The sequence below is a fragment of the Trichosurus vulpecula genome, chromosome 3 (assembly GCF_011100635.1).
Source record: "Trichosurus vulpecula isolate mTriVul1 chromosome 3, mTriVul1.pri, whole genome shotgun sequence".
Classification (NCBI taxonomy): domain Eukaryota; kingdom Metazoa; phylum Chordata; class Mammalia; order Diprotodontia; family Phalangeridae; genus Trichosurus; species Trichosurus vulpecula.
The window spans coordinates 392,131,866-392,146,921 of record NC_050575.1 but is presented as its reverse complement, the minus strand read 5'-3'; the positions used below and the strand labels follow the sequence as shown (position 1 = coordinate 392,146,921).

The following is a 15,056-nucleotide window of genomic DNA, read 5'->3' as shown; positions in this document are numbered from 1 at the left end:
CCCTGAATGTGGGCTCAGAGGGACCTGGGTTCCAATCCTGCCTTTTGGCCCATTCCCATCATTTTCTCCCCCAACCTCAGTTTCCTCATCTGTAAAATTGGCGGAATTAGATGAAGATGATCACCCACACCCCTTCCAGATCTAAATCCTGTTCTGTGTAATTTAGCATCTTACCAAAGCCTCTTGTACCCTGTTCTTTCTCTTATTTGTTTCCCATTTATCTGGCCAGTAACTTGTTTAAACATATTTGCTTGTGGTCTCCTGCTTAGACAGACTGTAAGCTTCTTGAGGGCAGTGACTATCTTCTGCCCCTTTTTTTGCATCCCCAGAGCTTAGCACAATGCCTGGCATACAGCAGGCACTTAATAAATGTTTATGGACTATTGCTGACTCTGAGGAGGTCTAACTTTCCTTCCTTCTGGCCTCAGTGTCTTTGGTCTGTAAAATGGAGGTGTTGAGGGTGTTGAAGCCATCCTGTGTTCCAGTCTAGTCTCTGATCCTCATAGCCTTGGGAGCAGAACTGTTTCGTTCTCAGCGTCTGTATTCCCAGGCGCTGCACAACTGTGCACAGCTGTCCAGCGCCATCGGCTGCAGATAAGTGCTCAGCTCCCTTGGTGAAGGGAGTTCCTCCCCCGGGAGTTCCCTGTCTCTACTGCCAAGAATAGTTACGGGCAGAATGTGGATTTGATCGCTGCGGGCAGGTACGATCTGCAAAGCCCTTTACAATTAGTATCTCACAACAACCCTGGGAGGAGGGGCGATTTTATCCCCATTACACGCGGAGGTTGAATGACTCGCCCAGGGTCACACGGCTGCTACGCGTCCGGGGGAGGATTTGAACTCGTCTCCCGCCTGGCTCGCTCGCTCTAAGGGCGGTCAGTCCGTCCGTCCGCGAGGGGGCGACGCTGCAAGGAGGCCCTGGGACCCTCTCTCCCGCTCGGGGACGCCGGCCCGCAGCTCGAGCCGAGGCACGCGAGGTGGGAAGGGCGGCGGAGCTCGGGGAAGGGAGGAACGGGCAGAGGGGGCAAGCGGCCTGGCCTGGGAGCAAGCAACGCCCCGCGCGGGCCTCGTACCTCCGGGGCTTAGCAGCAGCTTCAGGGCCCCCACGATCCGCTCCAGCGCCACGGGTTCTAGGGCCCCGGGGGCCGCCATCGCTGCAGCGGCGTTATGGCTCCCAGCAGCCTCTGCGCTGGCCAACGTAAGGGCCGGACGCCGGCGCCATGTTGAGTGAGGCCGCGCGGTGAGATCGGGGGTGGGGCCAGGGGGCGGGGCGGGGCCAGGAAAGGGCTGGAGTTGGGCGGGTCCCCGAGGATTCCGGCGCGGGTCGGTCAGCCACGCCCCTGGAAGGAGGAAGCTGTCAATCACTGCTCTGGCTGAGCAGCCGCCCTGCATTGTGGCTGTGCAGGAGCGGGGGAGGAAGGAGCGAGCGGGAAGTAGAAGAAGGGGAGGAGGAGGAGAAGGATGGGGAGGAAGGAAGAAAGGGGGAGGGGAAGGAAGAGGAGGAAAGAGAGAAGGGGAAGGAGGAGGAGGAGAAGGATGGATGGGGAGGATTGAGAGGAAGGGCAGAAGGAGGAGGGGGGAGGGGAGAGGAGAAAGATGGGGGAGGGGAGAGGAGAAAGATGGGAAAGGGAAGGAAGGGGAGGGGGCAGAAGGATGGGGAGGAAGGAAGAAGGGGGAAGGGTAAGGAAGAGGAGGAAAGAGAAGGGGGAGGAGGAGAAGGATGGATGGGGAGGACTGAGAGAAGGAGGGGCAGAAGGAGGAGGGGGGAGGGGAGAGGAGAAAGATGGGAAGGGGAAGGAAGGGGAGGGGGCAGAAGGATGGAGAGGGAGGGGGAGGAAAGGGAAGTGTAAGGAAGAGGAGCAGGAGAAGGATGGGGGAGGACTGAGAGGAGGAGGAAGGGTTCAGGGTTTTAGTTGCCAGAGGCATTGCAGTTAAGTGACTTTTCCAGGGTCACCCAGCCAATAGGTGTCAGGGGTGGAACTTGAACCCAGGGTCTTCCCGACTCCATCCCCTCTATCCATTGCACCATCGGTTCTCTCTCCTTGTTCTTTCGATGGATTCTTTGATTTTTACAGTTTCAAATTCTCCAAGTCCTGTTGGTCAGCCAACAGTTCTTAACTGCTTCCTTCGGGCTTAGTGGATAGAGAGCTGACCAGGGGATTCCAACTGGCCTCACCTCTGTGACCCTGAGCAAACTGGGTAATCTGTCTGTGTCCCAGGCAGCTAAGGTTACAGATTGCTGAACGAGTACCAGCCTATATTGGTAGAGGCAGTTCCTAACTGGGGGTGCCCTATGGGGATAAAATTATGGCCAATTAAAAAGCAACAACAAGAAACTGCCTCTGATGGTATTGGTCCTGGCCCCTGGGCTAGTCCTGAATCTCTTAGAGTGTACCAGGTTGTGTGATTTTCTCCAGCTCTGTTCAGCAGCTCAAGTGTAGCAGCAGGAGAGGCAGGTAGTGAAAATCATCAGGGGTTAAAGCTGTTGGGTTGGATGGGGAGCATATAGTTTAGATGAGACAGAGCCCCTTCCCCCATGTAGTTTAGTCTAGTAACAGGATGTGACACATACATTGGTGGTGCAGTGGATAAAAACACTGGGCCTTCAGCCAGGAAGACCCGAGTTCAAATGCAGCCTCAGAAAGGCACTAGCAAGTTGCCCCCCGGGGCAAGTGGTCTAACTTCTCTTTGCCTCAGTTTCCCTGTATGTAAAATGACGAGGGATTGTTGCAAGGACCAAATGAGACAATAGTTGTAAATGAGACAATAGCCTTGGCTACAGTCTCTCCTTGGGACATCCTTCAGCACCCTGAGGCCTCCACACCCTGGAATACCCATCTGCTCTTGTGGAACTCTCACTGTGAAATATCCCTCTACACTGCTGGAGGGCATTGGTGAGGTCTTCCCAGGGTCTCCATTTTGGGGAGAGACCCAGTCTGGCCAAACTTCATTCACCTTCTGCCTTGACTTCTGACTTTCCAGACTTTGACACCATGGCACCCTGCCCCATACACACACACACACACACACACACACACACACATACACACATGCACGCATCACCTCTTCACACAAGTATAACCCTACCCCCACTTATCAGCATCTATTAGAACATGAGTTCTTTGAAGGCGGGCACTGTCTTTCTTTTTGCTTGTATTTTTATCTCCAACACTTAGCATAATGCCTGGCACATAGTAAGCACTTAATCAATGTATATTGCCTGTAAAGAAGAAAAAGGGAAGGCCTTTCTGGGGAAAGAAACCAACCTTTATTAAGAGAAACAAAGGTGGGATGTGCTGTCTAACCAGTACAGTTTGAGACTCCAAGATACAAAATTCAGTTATTTATGGGTACGGTATAAAAGGGCTTGTTTATGGTGCAAGTCAGTGCCTTTCCATCACTCATCTTGTCGGTCTCAAGCATCTTTTACATAATAGGTCAGGCCATCCAATCACCTCATGAACCTAGGGCAGCTCAGTATATTTTCTTAATACACACTCTAGTTTAACACAGGTATTTACCTGGGTCTACAGCATATCAGTTGTACAGGCTTCTTACTCAGGACTGTGTTCTTACTATGAATCACAGTTATTTCTTATCCTAGCGATTATAACTGATAAAAGACTAGCAAGGCAATACGGGGCAACGCACTCACGGTATTGATTACTGATCTTTTTCCTTTCATGCCTTGCTATGGCAACTCATGAGACAAAAAAAAAAATGGCCCTCCATCTGGGTACAGATGTCTTCTGCTTCTGTAGTGATGGTAGCCAAATAAAGGGGAGAAACACAGCTAAGAATCATACAAGTTTTAGAGCACCAATGAACAGTAATATGGTATTTGGTAATCTAAACATGAAACAGCTGTTCAGTGACCAGTAAGGGGGCACATTCCTAGAGGAGCTGAATCCTAGAAGGAAATAACTGCTGAGTGGAAGGATGGATGGCTCGCAGGGACTCCTTGGAAAGGCAAAGAAAGGACTTGGCAGTGTTTTATCCTACCCCAAAATCCAATAAGAAACATTTTTTTCCATGGTCATCAGGTATTACTATATTAGTACTAAGAATCTGCTAGAAGACTGCCATGAAAATAATTGAAACTTATGCCCCAACATGCATTGCTGAGAATGAAGTAGTAGAGAAATTCTACAAAGAATGTGATGAGACCCTACAAATCCAATCAATGTATACTTTCAGACTTGGTGACTGGACTCTGAACGTAAGGATGGGCAAAATATGTGGGGATGTGGGCAAACATGATGCAGGAAGAAAGAACAAGAAAGAAGTCCAAGACTTATAGATAAGCTTCATGCCCCTATATCATGAACATGTTTTTTGAAAAAATTAGTGTTAGATACGGGATATGTCAAGGACTAAATATGATAATGAATGAAATAGATCTCATTTTAACAGAGAAAGACTTGTTATTGACATGGGAATTATGCCCGAGTCAGCTATCAAATGTATAGTCAGACCACCAACGCTTTAGAATTAAGATCAAAATTAGGAAGAAGCCAGAATATTAAGGATAATATATGGTGTTCAATTGAAATAACATTTAAATAAATTGAACATCAAAAATAAGAAATAAACAACAGAAGTGACTAAAACCAATTGTAATAATTCCATCCAGAAATTCAACCAATGCAAATTAATTACCACACCAGTGAGAGAATTTATTTTGCTAAACATGTTTTGCTTTTCTTGTTGGGGGTAGAGGGTGTGGAGGGAGGGGAAATGGAAGAGAGAGAATGCAGGTCTGAAAATGAAATAAAATTTAATTTTAAAAGAAATGAATTGCCACAAGGAGACCAAAGGAACCTAAAAAGCACCTTAGTATGTGAACATCTGGATCACTTATCAAATGGAGAGAGATAGCAAACAAAAGCAAAATATAAATTTATTTATAAAAGCTTAAAAATAATGGATAATTATGAACTATCCTTATAAAGCAAAGAGAAACTATAGAGGGTAAAAATCAATTCAAAGAAAGCTTAGTAACTCAACAAAGTTTTCCCAAGGATATCTAAGTATGAAAATGGAAGAAAGGCTACATAAGAAAAATGAAAAAGATTTCTAAAAATCATTTTAACAAACTGGTTTTCCCATGAAGGATGAAATCACCAATATCATAGTCCAAGGTGTGCTTAAAGAGAAAGTAGAAATGGTACTAAAAAGACTGGTGTGAGTTGAGACCTGACTGGAATCTTGTGATTTCTTTTTCAGAGGGAGAACATTACCCCTCCCACCCTGGAGAGTAATTTGGGACCATTGGGAACTTTGAGCCAGGAGTAACTAAGTTAAAGCCCACCTTGGATTTCTTTAAGACAAAAATCTTAAAGAAGAGTCTTAAAGGAACAGACTGAAAGGAATAGGGGTGAATCTCAAGGGCTGAGCTGGAAAGAATCACTGGCACCTGCAAAAGGATAAAGGTGGCAGGGTGGGGGGCGGGCTGAGTTTCAACAGAGAAGGGAAAGATCAAGGAGGGCCTTTGGTCCAGCCCCAGAGGCCCTTTTACAGGAAGTTATTTCCCATCCATATATCAAAATCATTTGAGATTCCTTGGAAGAGAGAAGGCTACCAATAACCCTGGGCAAAGGCCTGCTGGTAATAAACAGTGGATGAAGTATAAAACAGGGAGAGCCATGCTTGCCAATATGTTGGAGCTGATCCAGAGCAGAGTTCGGGTCAGAGTTCAGTGTTTGGTATGGATGGTGAGTCTTCCAAATGTTTTGTTTATGGATGACATTAAATCCCAAAGGATTGCTCTGTTCTCCTAGAAGAGAGCTGTAATCTCTCAGAGAAAGTTTGTAGGAAGGAAAGACCAAGTGGATGAAGAATATCAATGGTCCGGATTTCATGCATTTGGATGGGGGCATGAAAATACCGGGGCCCAGAGACTAGTTAAATGGCTTCCCTGAGGATCACAGAGATATCAAGCCATCAGAGGTGGGGATATAAGTATGTAACCTCTATATACCTCTAAGTGATGTACGTATGCCTGGACTAGACTGTACAGATGGACATTGAGCTGAGTCTAGAACGTAAGAAAACAAAAGCCGATCTTTTCAATACTAACATTTTACTCATTGCTATGTGGTAGTGAGATACAGGCCACTGCCTCAGAAACATTAAAGATGAGTATCATTTGCAGTGTTCAGAGGAAGACATCAAAACTATCAGTAGCCATATGAAAAAGTGCTTTAAGTTACTGACAATTAAGTCAATAGACATTTATTAAGCACCTACTGTGTGCCAGGCATTGTGCTAATTAGAGAAATGCAAATAAATGCAAATCTGAGGTACCGCCCTAATACTTATCAGATTGGCAAAATTAACAAAAAAGGAAAATGACAAATGCCAGAGGGATTTGGGGGGAAAGGAGGTGGTATGTTAATACACTGTTGGTGGAGTTGTGAACTAGCCCAGCCATAATGGAAAGCAATCTGGAACTATGGCCAAAAAAGCCACTAAATCGTACATACATGCCCTTTGACCATGTCCTTGAGTGATCCCCCAATTCACTTCCAGTTCTGGTACCACGGTAATTTCAACTCTGCTATTACCCCTGGAAGGGAAGTGTCACTCTGCTCCCCTGTGGCCCTACTGGTTCACTGCTCTCTCAGGGAACATCAAGTAGAACCCCAGATGAAGAAACGGGGGCCCAGAGACTGATTTGTTAGATGGCTTACCTAAGGATCACCAAGGTATCAAGCATCAGAGGGGGGATTACCTGTAGGTAATGTATCCATATGTATTCCTGTGTATATGCTGTTACTGTTTCAATGTATCTAGCTCTCTGTGACCCCATTGGGAGTTTTCTTGGCAAACATACTGGAATGGTTTTCCATTTCCTTCTCCAGCTTATTTTACAGATGAGGAAACTGAGGCAAACAGGGTGAAGTGACTAGCCCAGGGTAAAACAGCTACCAAGTATCTGAGACCAGATTTGAACTCAGGTCCTCCTGACTCTAGGGTTGGCACTCTTATCTACTGAGCACCTAGCTATATATATGGCTATCTATAAAATATATTGTCTTTAAGGGGTTAGTTTATAAGTCTGTAAGGGGTATTTGTTGGGAAACATCCAATCAGATAGAGTACAGGACTTGGGTTCAAATTCTACTTCTTACACTTACTAGCAGCGTGACCTTGGCCAAGTCACTTAATATCTCTCAGCATCAGCGTTCTCCTCTGTAAAGTGGGAGTGATGATAATACCTGCTTCATAGGGTTGTAGTGAGATGATTGTCAAGTGCTTTGCCAGCCTTAAAGCACTGTGTCAACACCAGCTGCTGTTGTTGTGGCAAAACAAAATGTATCAAAAAAAAATCCTGTTGGACATAGAACTTTTTAAATCATAGGAAATTTAATATTAGTATTAATTCATGACACTCTCAGGGACAACTGAGCCTTGGACCCACCATTAAGTTGGGGTCAGGAGCCACTGCTTTCACCTCGAGGCACAGGACCATGGTGCCTACTCCAATAAGATAACAGTCTGACAACAGTTTAACAAAATTATTTAATAAAATTTATAAAAATGCATTTTCAAGGGTTTAATTCTTGTCAACATGGATCACAGCTGTCTTCCACACCCACACTGTACAAAATTTAAAAGGACCTGAACAGATACATTCTAGGAAACAGTGCTAAATCATCACAGACTATTTGGCTGCAAAAAAACCGAAGACATTTCAGGGGCCCAACAAACGGGGTACTGCAAAACAGGAAGCTCCAAACCGTCAAGTCAAAATGTTTCCTTTGTGTGCATCAATTAGTCTAAGCCAGGGGTGAGGAAGTTTGACAGAACAAATTCTTTTATGAAGGGGATTTGTCCTGTGAAGTCTGGATTCAGTCAAAGGGCTGCACTTGAGGACCCACAGATGGCTTCCAGCCTGCAGGTTCCCCACCCCTGGGCTAAGCTCCTCTGTTCAGCACCAAACCTGCTGATCTAATGAAAGGGGGAGAAGCCTTCAAACCAATTTAGTCTATCTCCAGGAAAGATGTCTGCTTGCTAACTTTCTCAGTTTTTCTTGTTATCTGTCTGCTAGTGCATCCAGAAGACATGATCCAAAGTAGGTACTTGGGAAATCTGTGCAGAAGGATAGAACCTCTGAGACCAAATGTTTAACCTGCAGCGCTCTTCCTGGATGGAATTCTCATCTCCAAGGAGGTGTGAAAGCTTCCTTCACCGATGTTTCCATCTATTGCTTCCACTCTAACCTATCATCTCCAGTCTTTGGTGAATGCACCGTCAACACTTCCCTGGTTTGGTGCATTGCTATTTCATTCTATTAATTATGAGATGGAAAAAAAAAACCCCACCCTATTTTCTGTTAGTTTCCCCTTCTGCGACATCTCTCCAACAGAATTCCAACAATAATAATGACATTTACATGACCAGTATTCTTCACAAACTTGAGGCGTATTTATACATAGTGAATTGGTGATAAAGGAAAACTCATGAACAACATGATGTCGAGTTTATAAAATGGCCGTGGCTAGTCACAAACCTCTTGCCTATAAATGTCAAGTGAGGTATGTGCTTCTGAGATCTCTTGCCTGGGAAGATGTGAGAGGGAAGGAATCGATTGAGAACCAAAGTAAAAGTAAAAACCAAAACAACAAAAAAAACATTACACACATTTAAAAAGGGGGTTCAGAGGTGAATGAGAGAGGGGGCCAGCTGCCATCTGTTCTCCTTATTCAATTTAGGCAGAGCCCCAAAGAAGTGCCCAACAGCATGGCGCCCTAAGACTGGAAAATCACCTCTGAAATAGATTTTCTTTACTTGCTGAAACCTTTACTCAGGTCACGCAAGAAATTAAAGACAAGGGGTAAGAGTGGGAACAGAGAGAATTGATACTAGCCTTAAAATAGAAAACTAACCTTGTAAATTAGCAGTAATTCCTATTTGTGTTATACAGTTGAGGGAGGCACAGATAGAAGTGATCAAACACATGCCCCTTTCCTGGGGGGTCACAGCCCCCGGAGACTGTTTCTTGACTCTGTGAGCCCCAGGCTCGGCCTTTAGTCATCCTCCCCTCCGCCATACATGTCGGCCAGCTTTTTAAAGCGATTGCCCCATTCATTCAGATAATCATAATCCTGGTCTTCGTCTGAGCCAGAAGAGTTGAGGGAGCTCAGAGAGGCTGCCTCGGAGCCGCTCCCTTCGTAGTCAAACACCAGTAGAGAGTCATAAGGGGGTGCTGTGGGGTCGCTGTCGGCAGCCTTCAGGTTCTAGGGCAAGGTGGAGAATAGATCTTGTAGTCAAAAAAAACCTCAAGCTCATTAACAAAAGGCATTAATTAAACACCCTCCTACTTATCCTTCCAAACAGCTAAAGGGGAAGGGAAATGGCATTTATTAAGCACCTACTATGTGCTTTACAAATACTGTCTCATTTGATCCTTACAACTGGGAGTTAAGTGCTTTTTATTCCTCCCATTCTACAGGGTGTCCCTAAAGTCTGGACACATAGGAAAACTGACGGCAAAGTGGAGTTATTGCATCAAGTTCACGTGAATCTTGCAAAGCAAATGATGGAAATCATATTGAAGATGTTATTTGCTAATATTTCAATTAAATAAAATGTGGTTGAAAATTTCATTCATTTCGTTTCTTGAAAATATGCATTTCTGCCTATGTGTCCAGACTTTAGGAAGACACTGTATAGTTGAAGAAACTGAGGCAGACAGAGGTTAAGTGACTCGCCCAAGGTCACACAAAGCTATTAAGTATCTGAAGCTGGATTTGGACTCAAGTCTCCCTGATTCCTGGCCCAGTGCTCGATCCACTGTACCACCTAGCTTCCCATAAAGTGAAGGTACCTGACTTATTCTAGATGCCTCTATACTGCCCTCCCTTTTTTGCAAAAAATGGGGGGCTATTGGTATGGACATCAATATATTTCTGTGATAGGTGTTAAGTAATGAATTCTGGGAGTCACTGCAGAAAATCCCAGCCATCTATCTATACATATATAGAGAGATATACATACACATGTATATATTTATATTTAATTGAACACCTACATTCCCACCAAAATATTGGAGGATCCTAGACTGAGATTTGGAAGAGATTTGAGAGGTTGGCTTGTCCAACACCTTCATTTTTACATTCAGGAAACGAGGCTTCAGTAAGTTTATGTGATTTGCCAAAGGTCACACAGGTAGGTCCTTCTTCCATCACACCCACTGCCTTCTCCCTCTGGGGTTTTGGACTAAGCCAAGTTGGCAGTGTAGCACAGTGGACAAAGTACTGATTCAGAGCCAGAAGGTCTGCCTTCAAATTCAGTTTCAGTTACTTAATGACCTTGGCAGAGAGTTATTTGACCCCTGAGGCTCAGATTTCCTCAACTGTAAAGTGAAGGAGCTAGGTTAAGAGCAGTTCTTATCAGGGCAGCTAGGTGGTTGAGTGGAGTCAGAAGGACCTGAGTTCAAATGAGGCCTCAGACACTTACTAGTTGTCTGAGTCACTTAACCCTGATTGCTTTAAAAAAAAAAAGGCAGGAGTTCTTAACTTTTCTTGTGTCTATCTGTGGAACCCTTCTCTAGCCATATCTTCCCTCATCTCATTTGGATTCATCTTTTCAAACCTCAGCATAGACACTAATAAGTTTCACCATCCAATTCAGTGTGTCCTTCTAGACTCTCAGGATGTCTGTGAATCATAACTGTCACACAATATCCCAGTCTGGTACCATCTGAAAATGCCCATCTGGGCCTTCAGCCAAGGTTCCCCAGGCATTCCCCACTTAGCCCTGTGCTGTTGGGTGAATGAATATTCTGATGCTTCTAAATTTGAGGAGTTCTTATTTTTGCCATGCAGACTTTCTGCATTCTCTAAGGCTGATCTGAAGTTCAATAAATCCCCATTAAGATGAGGTAATTTTAAGGTCCTACATAGAGAGGAGAAACCACAGAAAGGAGGAGAGAAGACAACTTGGGCTCTTCCTTCCTTCCTCTTTGCTGAAAGGACAATCACTAAGTTTAAACACAAATTACACTGTGGTTCTTGAACTGTTCTTTTACCTCATCAATGAAATTGCCAATTTCATCAGGATTCGCTGGGCGAGGGCGATACTGGGGGACACTCATGAGTGTTGGTGCCACATCATTACGAATCACTTCTGGTCGAGCATCCAGACCCCGGTGCAACTGACTCAGGTCAAAGTCCTTTACAGAAAAAAAGTGGAAAACAAGTACTAAAATACTAAAGTATAAGCAGGGAATTACTCCAAAAGGAACCAAGTATGTCAAGGGTAAACTTTTAGATTACAGATCATGGATTATTCTGGAGAAGTTTTCATTAGGAAGTAAAAGGGCGTACCAAATTAAGGCATAAAAAGTTAATTATGATGAGTTCCTATAGCACTTAAGATGTATATAAATACCAAATGATCAGTGCCGACTTATTGCTAAATATTTGTGTATACAGTTCTAGGGAGGCAACATCACGAGATGAAAAGAGTCTTAGGCTTTAAGTCAGCAGAGACCAAAATTTAAATCTTGCTTCTCACATATACTAGCCATGTGAGCCTCAATTGCCTTGTCTGTCAAATGGGACTCCACCTATATATACTACCTTGAGAGAGATATTGGTGGCTAACTGTGATAGCGCTGTAAAAGCCTTAAAGTTATGTGTGTGTGTGTGTGTACGCATATATATAAATAAATAATAGGAATATCAACTATCCTTTCTCTATGTTAGAACTAGACAAATTTTTAAAAAGACAGAGGGAAAGTGTACTTAGGAAGGGATTCTGGACTGTCTAGGTAATTTCTAGCAAAGCAGAAAAAGGACCTGGCCTTGAGTTCAGCCTAGTTACAAAATCAGATTCAACTGAACAAATAAAGGCCCAACAAGGCTGCTTACTAGCCTAGACTTTAATTAAGGGGTAGTAGGGACACATAACTGGCCTCTGCCTTTGAACTTTTTTTTTTGAGGAGCCACTTAGACCTACCTGATCTTCTTCTCCACCTCCCTCTTCATCATAATAATAGACATTGTCTCGGGTGTCATCCTCTGGTGGCAGTAAAGGCTCTTTCACCGCTGGCCTTCTTCGGATAAAGAGGAGCAGGAGCAGCAGTAAAACTAAGTGATAAGGAACAGAATAATGAGGACAGCAAAGGGCACCAAAGAATAATGAAGTGGCAAAAAGAAAACCCAAACCCATGAGATTAGAATCTGGTCCAAGCCCATGTGAATGGGCCGTGTGGGAGAATAATCAAGGATGCTCAGAGAAATGTGAAATTAAGGAATGTCATCATATTTCAAATTCGATTTTTTTATCTCAACACTAAATTTCACAGGTTCAGTTATTTTTTCACTGTAAATAAGCCACAGAGGACATGAATAAGGATCTCTTATCCCTATCAAACCTGAAAGACACCTTAAAAAAATAAAATTATACTGAATTCGTAAGAGAAGTGGCCAAGTTGAGTTCATTTCTAACCTTATTACTGACCAAAGAAACAACTAGGTGAAATGCGTCTTAATACACACATAACTTTAAATTCCCAGTCCAATGTATTATCTGGGTGTGATGGTGATCCTGAGTCAAACGTAAGCTCCTGTTGGTCCTACCAAGTAGGAAAAGATTCTAACACGAGCCCTAGTATAAGTTATTGGATTTGGAAAAGCTCATCTCAAGATAGGATGTGGTGTGGGTAGAGCCATCAAAACTTAGGTTCAATGACTAATGTGGAAATATGTTTAACATGATTGCACATGTATAACCTACATGAGATTGCTCACCCTCCTGGGAAGGGGGAAGGAAGAAAAAACTATCTTTACATATAATTAGAAAAAATAAAATACTACTAGAAGATTTTTTGAAAAACTTATGTCTAAGTTGTGGTATATGAATGTAATGGAATACTATTGTGCCATAAGAAATGATGAGCAGACAGACTTCAGAAAAACCTGATAAGACTTATATGAACTGATGCTGAGTGAGGGGAGCAGAACCGCAGAACCAGGAGAACATTGTACACAGTTACAGCCACATTGTGTGATGACTAACTTTGATAGACTTGGTTCTTCTCAGCAATGCAAGGACCTAAGAAAACTCCCGAAGGCTCATAATGGAAAATACTATCCATATCCAGAGAAAGAATTACAGAGTCTGAATGCAGAACAAAGCAGACTATTTGCTCTCTCTTTTTTGTTTTGTTTTGTTTTTTCTTTCTTGTGGTTCATTCCATTGGTTAGAATTCTTCTTTGCAACATGACTAATGTGAAAATGTTTAATATGAATGTATATGTAGAGCCTATATCAGATTGCATGGTGTCTTGGGGAAGGAGGAGAGGAGGGATGGGTAGAAAATGTAAAACAACTGAATGTTGCAAACTAAAAATTTAAAAAAGAAAAAAACTTGTGTTCAGCCTGGCTTTAAGATACTCACCTGATATAACCCTAGGTAAGTTGCTTAAACTCTTAACCTCAGTTTCCTCAGTTGTCAAATGAAGAAAAGACAACCTACTTTATATAGGGGTATCACAAAGATCAACACAAATAATGTGTATGAAGCACCTAACAGTGCAATGTGAATATTCTCTATTGTTATCCTATAACATAATGAGGTTTCTGGCCATACCCACTCTTTCAAGGATCAGCCAATCCTCTACAGAGAAGCTGTGATCTGTTTCATGGGAGAAAGCACCTGGGACATAGGACTGGCTAAATCATTAATGTTTAAACTTCAGTGTATACTTATTGTTCCCATTGTTGGACTGATAGCCCCTATAGATTTCTTCCTACTTATATCCCCACTGTACCTAGTAACAGTGCCTGACATCTAGTAGGTGCTTAATAAACGCGTAGACAGACTGAACCAAGTACTATTGAAATAAAAACACAACATGGCGTGCTTGGTCAACATTGGGATTTCCTGTCATTCCCAAGGCAGACCCCCTCACAAATTGACCTAAAGGCCCCTTTTCTGACTTAGAAATGGCATCTCCAAATCCTGAAGCTGCCAATCCTAGACCTCTCCTGCTTTCAGAGGGTGCAGGGTTTATCACGGAATAAGGAAACATGATGAGTTCTGCATGTGTAGGGGGTACCCAGTAGAGATCTGGTATCCACAGACCCAGAAGAACTTTCCAACTTCCTCAGAGGCAGGACAGCATGGGAGAGTGGATATCTGAACACAGAAAAAAAACAGCACCTTAACACATGAATACCGTGAAGATACAAGGTCTAAGGTACTGAGCAGACCAGCAGTGGTCAAAGTACTGGAAACACATTCTAGGGCAAACAATCACATCTCATGATCGTTCAACCACAAAACACTTGCTCTTATTTCCAAATTTAAGCTTTAATTTCAATATAACTTGCTTTCAACCTATCTACTCCTCAAATCCTCCCATCAACAACCAATTCAAGATGTCTACTAAATGCCCATTATGTGTTGCAAAGGACTGCGCTAATTACTGGAAGGAAACTAACCAATGGCATGATCTCTGTCCCCTAGGAGTCAACATTCTATATAATGGGGGTGGGTGTGAGGCTGGTGGAAAGAACAGGACCTGTACACAAATAAGAATAATTCAAGGATATATAGGATTATAAAAGCGACCAATTACAGTGAAATAGTCATAAGATATATTTTTAAAAATCAATAAATCCAAGGTTAAGAACCTAAAAAAAAAAAAATAATTCAAGGGAGAGTATCATAGGGACTATCTGGTTTGATTTTTTTTTTTGAGGGGAGAAGGGAAGGCAATTGGGGTTAAGTGACTTGCCCAAGGTCACACAGCTAGTAAATGTGTCAAGTGTCTGAGGCCGGATTTGAAATCAGGTCCTCCTGACTTCAGGGCTGGTGCACTATTCATTGTGCCACTTAGCTGCACCCCATGGGGATGATCTGAAAAAGAAGCTCTAAAGAAATTCAAGAGGAAGAAAACTTTCAGTTATAGGGTAGGGAATCAGGAAAATCAGGTACCTGGATGTGAGACTTGGGAAAAGAGGATTCTAAAAGGTGGAGATAAGGGGGAAATATGTTCCAGGCATGAGAACAGAGGAAATGAGCATGTTGAATTCAGGGA

At 43.3% G+C, this 15,056-nt stretch overlaps 2 protein-coding genes across 2 annotated transcripts in view; both read right to left on the bottom strand.

Annotated features, from left to right (window-relative positions):
* The window catches only part of TANGO6 (transport and golgi organization 6 homolog), a 211,290-nt gene extending 210,138 nt beyond the window's left edge, over positions 1–1,152 (bottom strand). Inside the window, exon 1 of the mRNA XM_036752788.1 lies at positions 1,074–1,152. Coding sequence (XP_036608683.1) covers positions 1,074–1,152 — 79 coding nt within the window. The remainder of the gene's footprint in view (positions 1–1,073) is intronic.
* A 6,196-nt stretch (positions 1,153–7,348) lies between these two features.
* LOC118841911 (cadherin-1-like) overlaps positions 7,349–15,056 on the bottom strand; it is a 63,243-nt gene continuing 55,535 nt past the window's right edge. The window contains exons 14-16 of the mRNA XM_036749607.1: positions 11,968–12,098; positions 11,036–11,179; positions 7,349–9,242 (exon numbers count right to left, since the gene is read on the bottom strand). Coding sequence (XP_036605502.1) covers positions 9,033–9,242; positions 11,036–11,179; positions 11,968–12,098 — 485 coding nt within the window. The 3' untranslated portion in view covers positions 7,349–9,032. The remainder of the gene's footprint in view (positions 9,243–11,035; positions 11,180–11,967; positions 12,099–15,056) is intronic.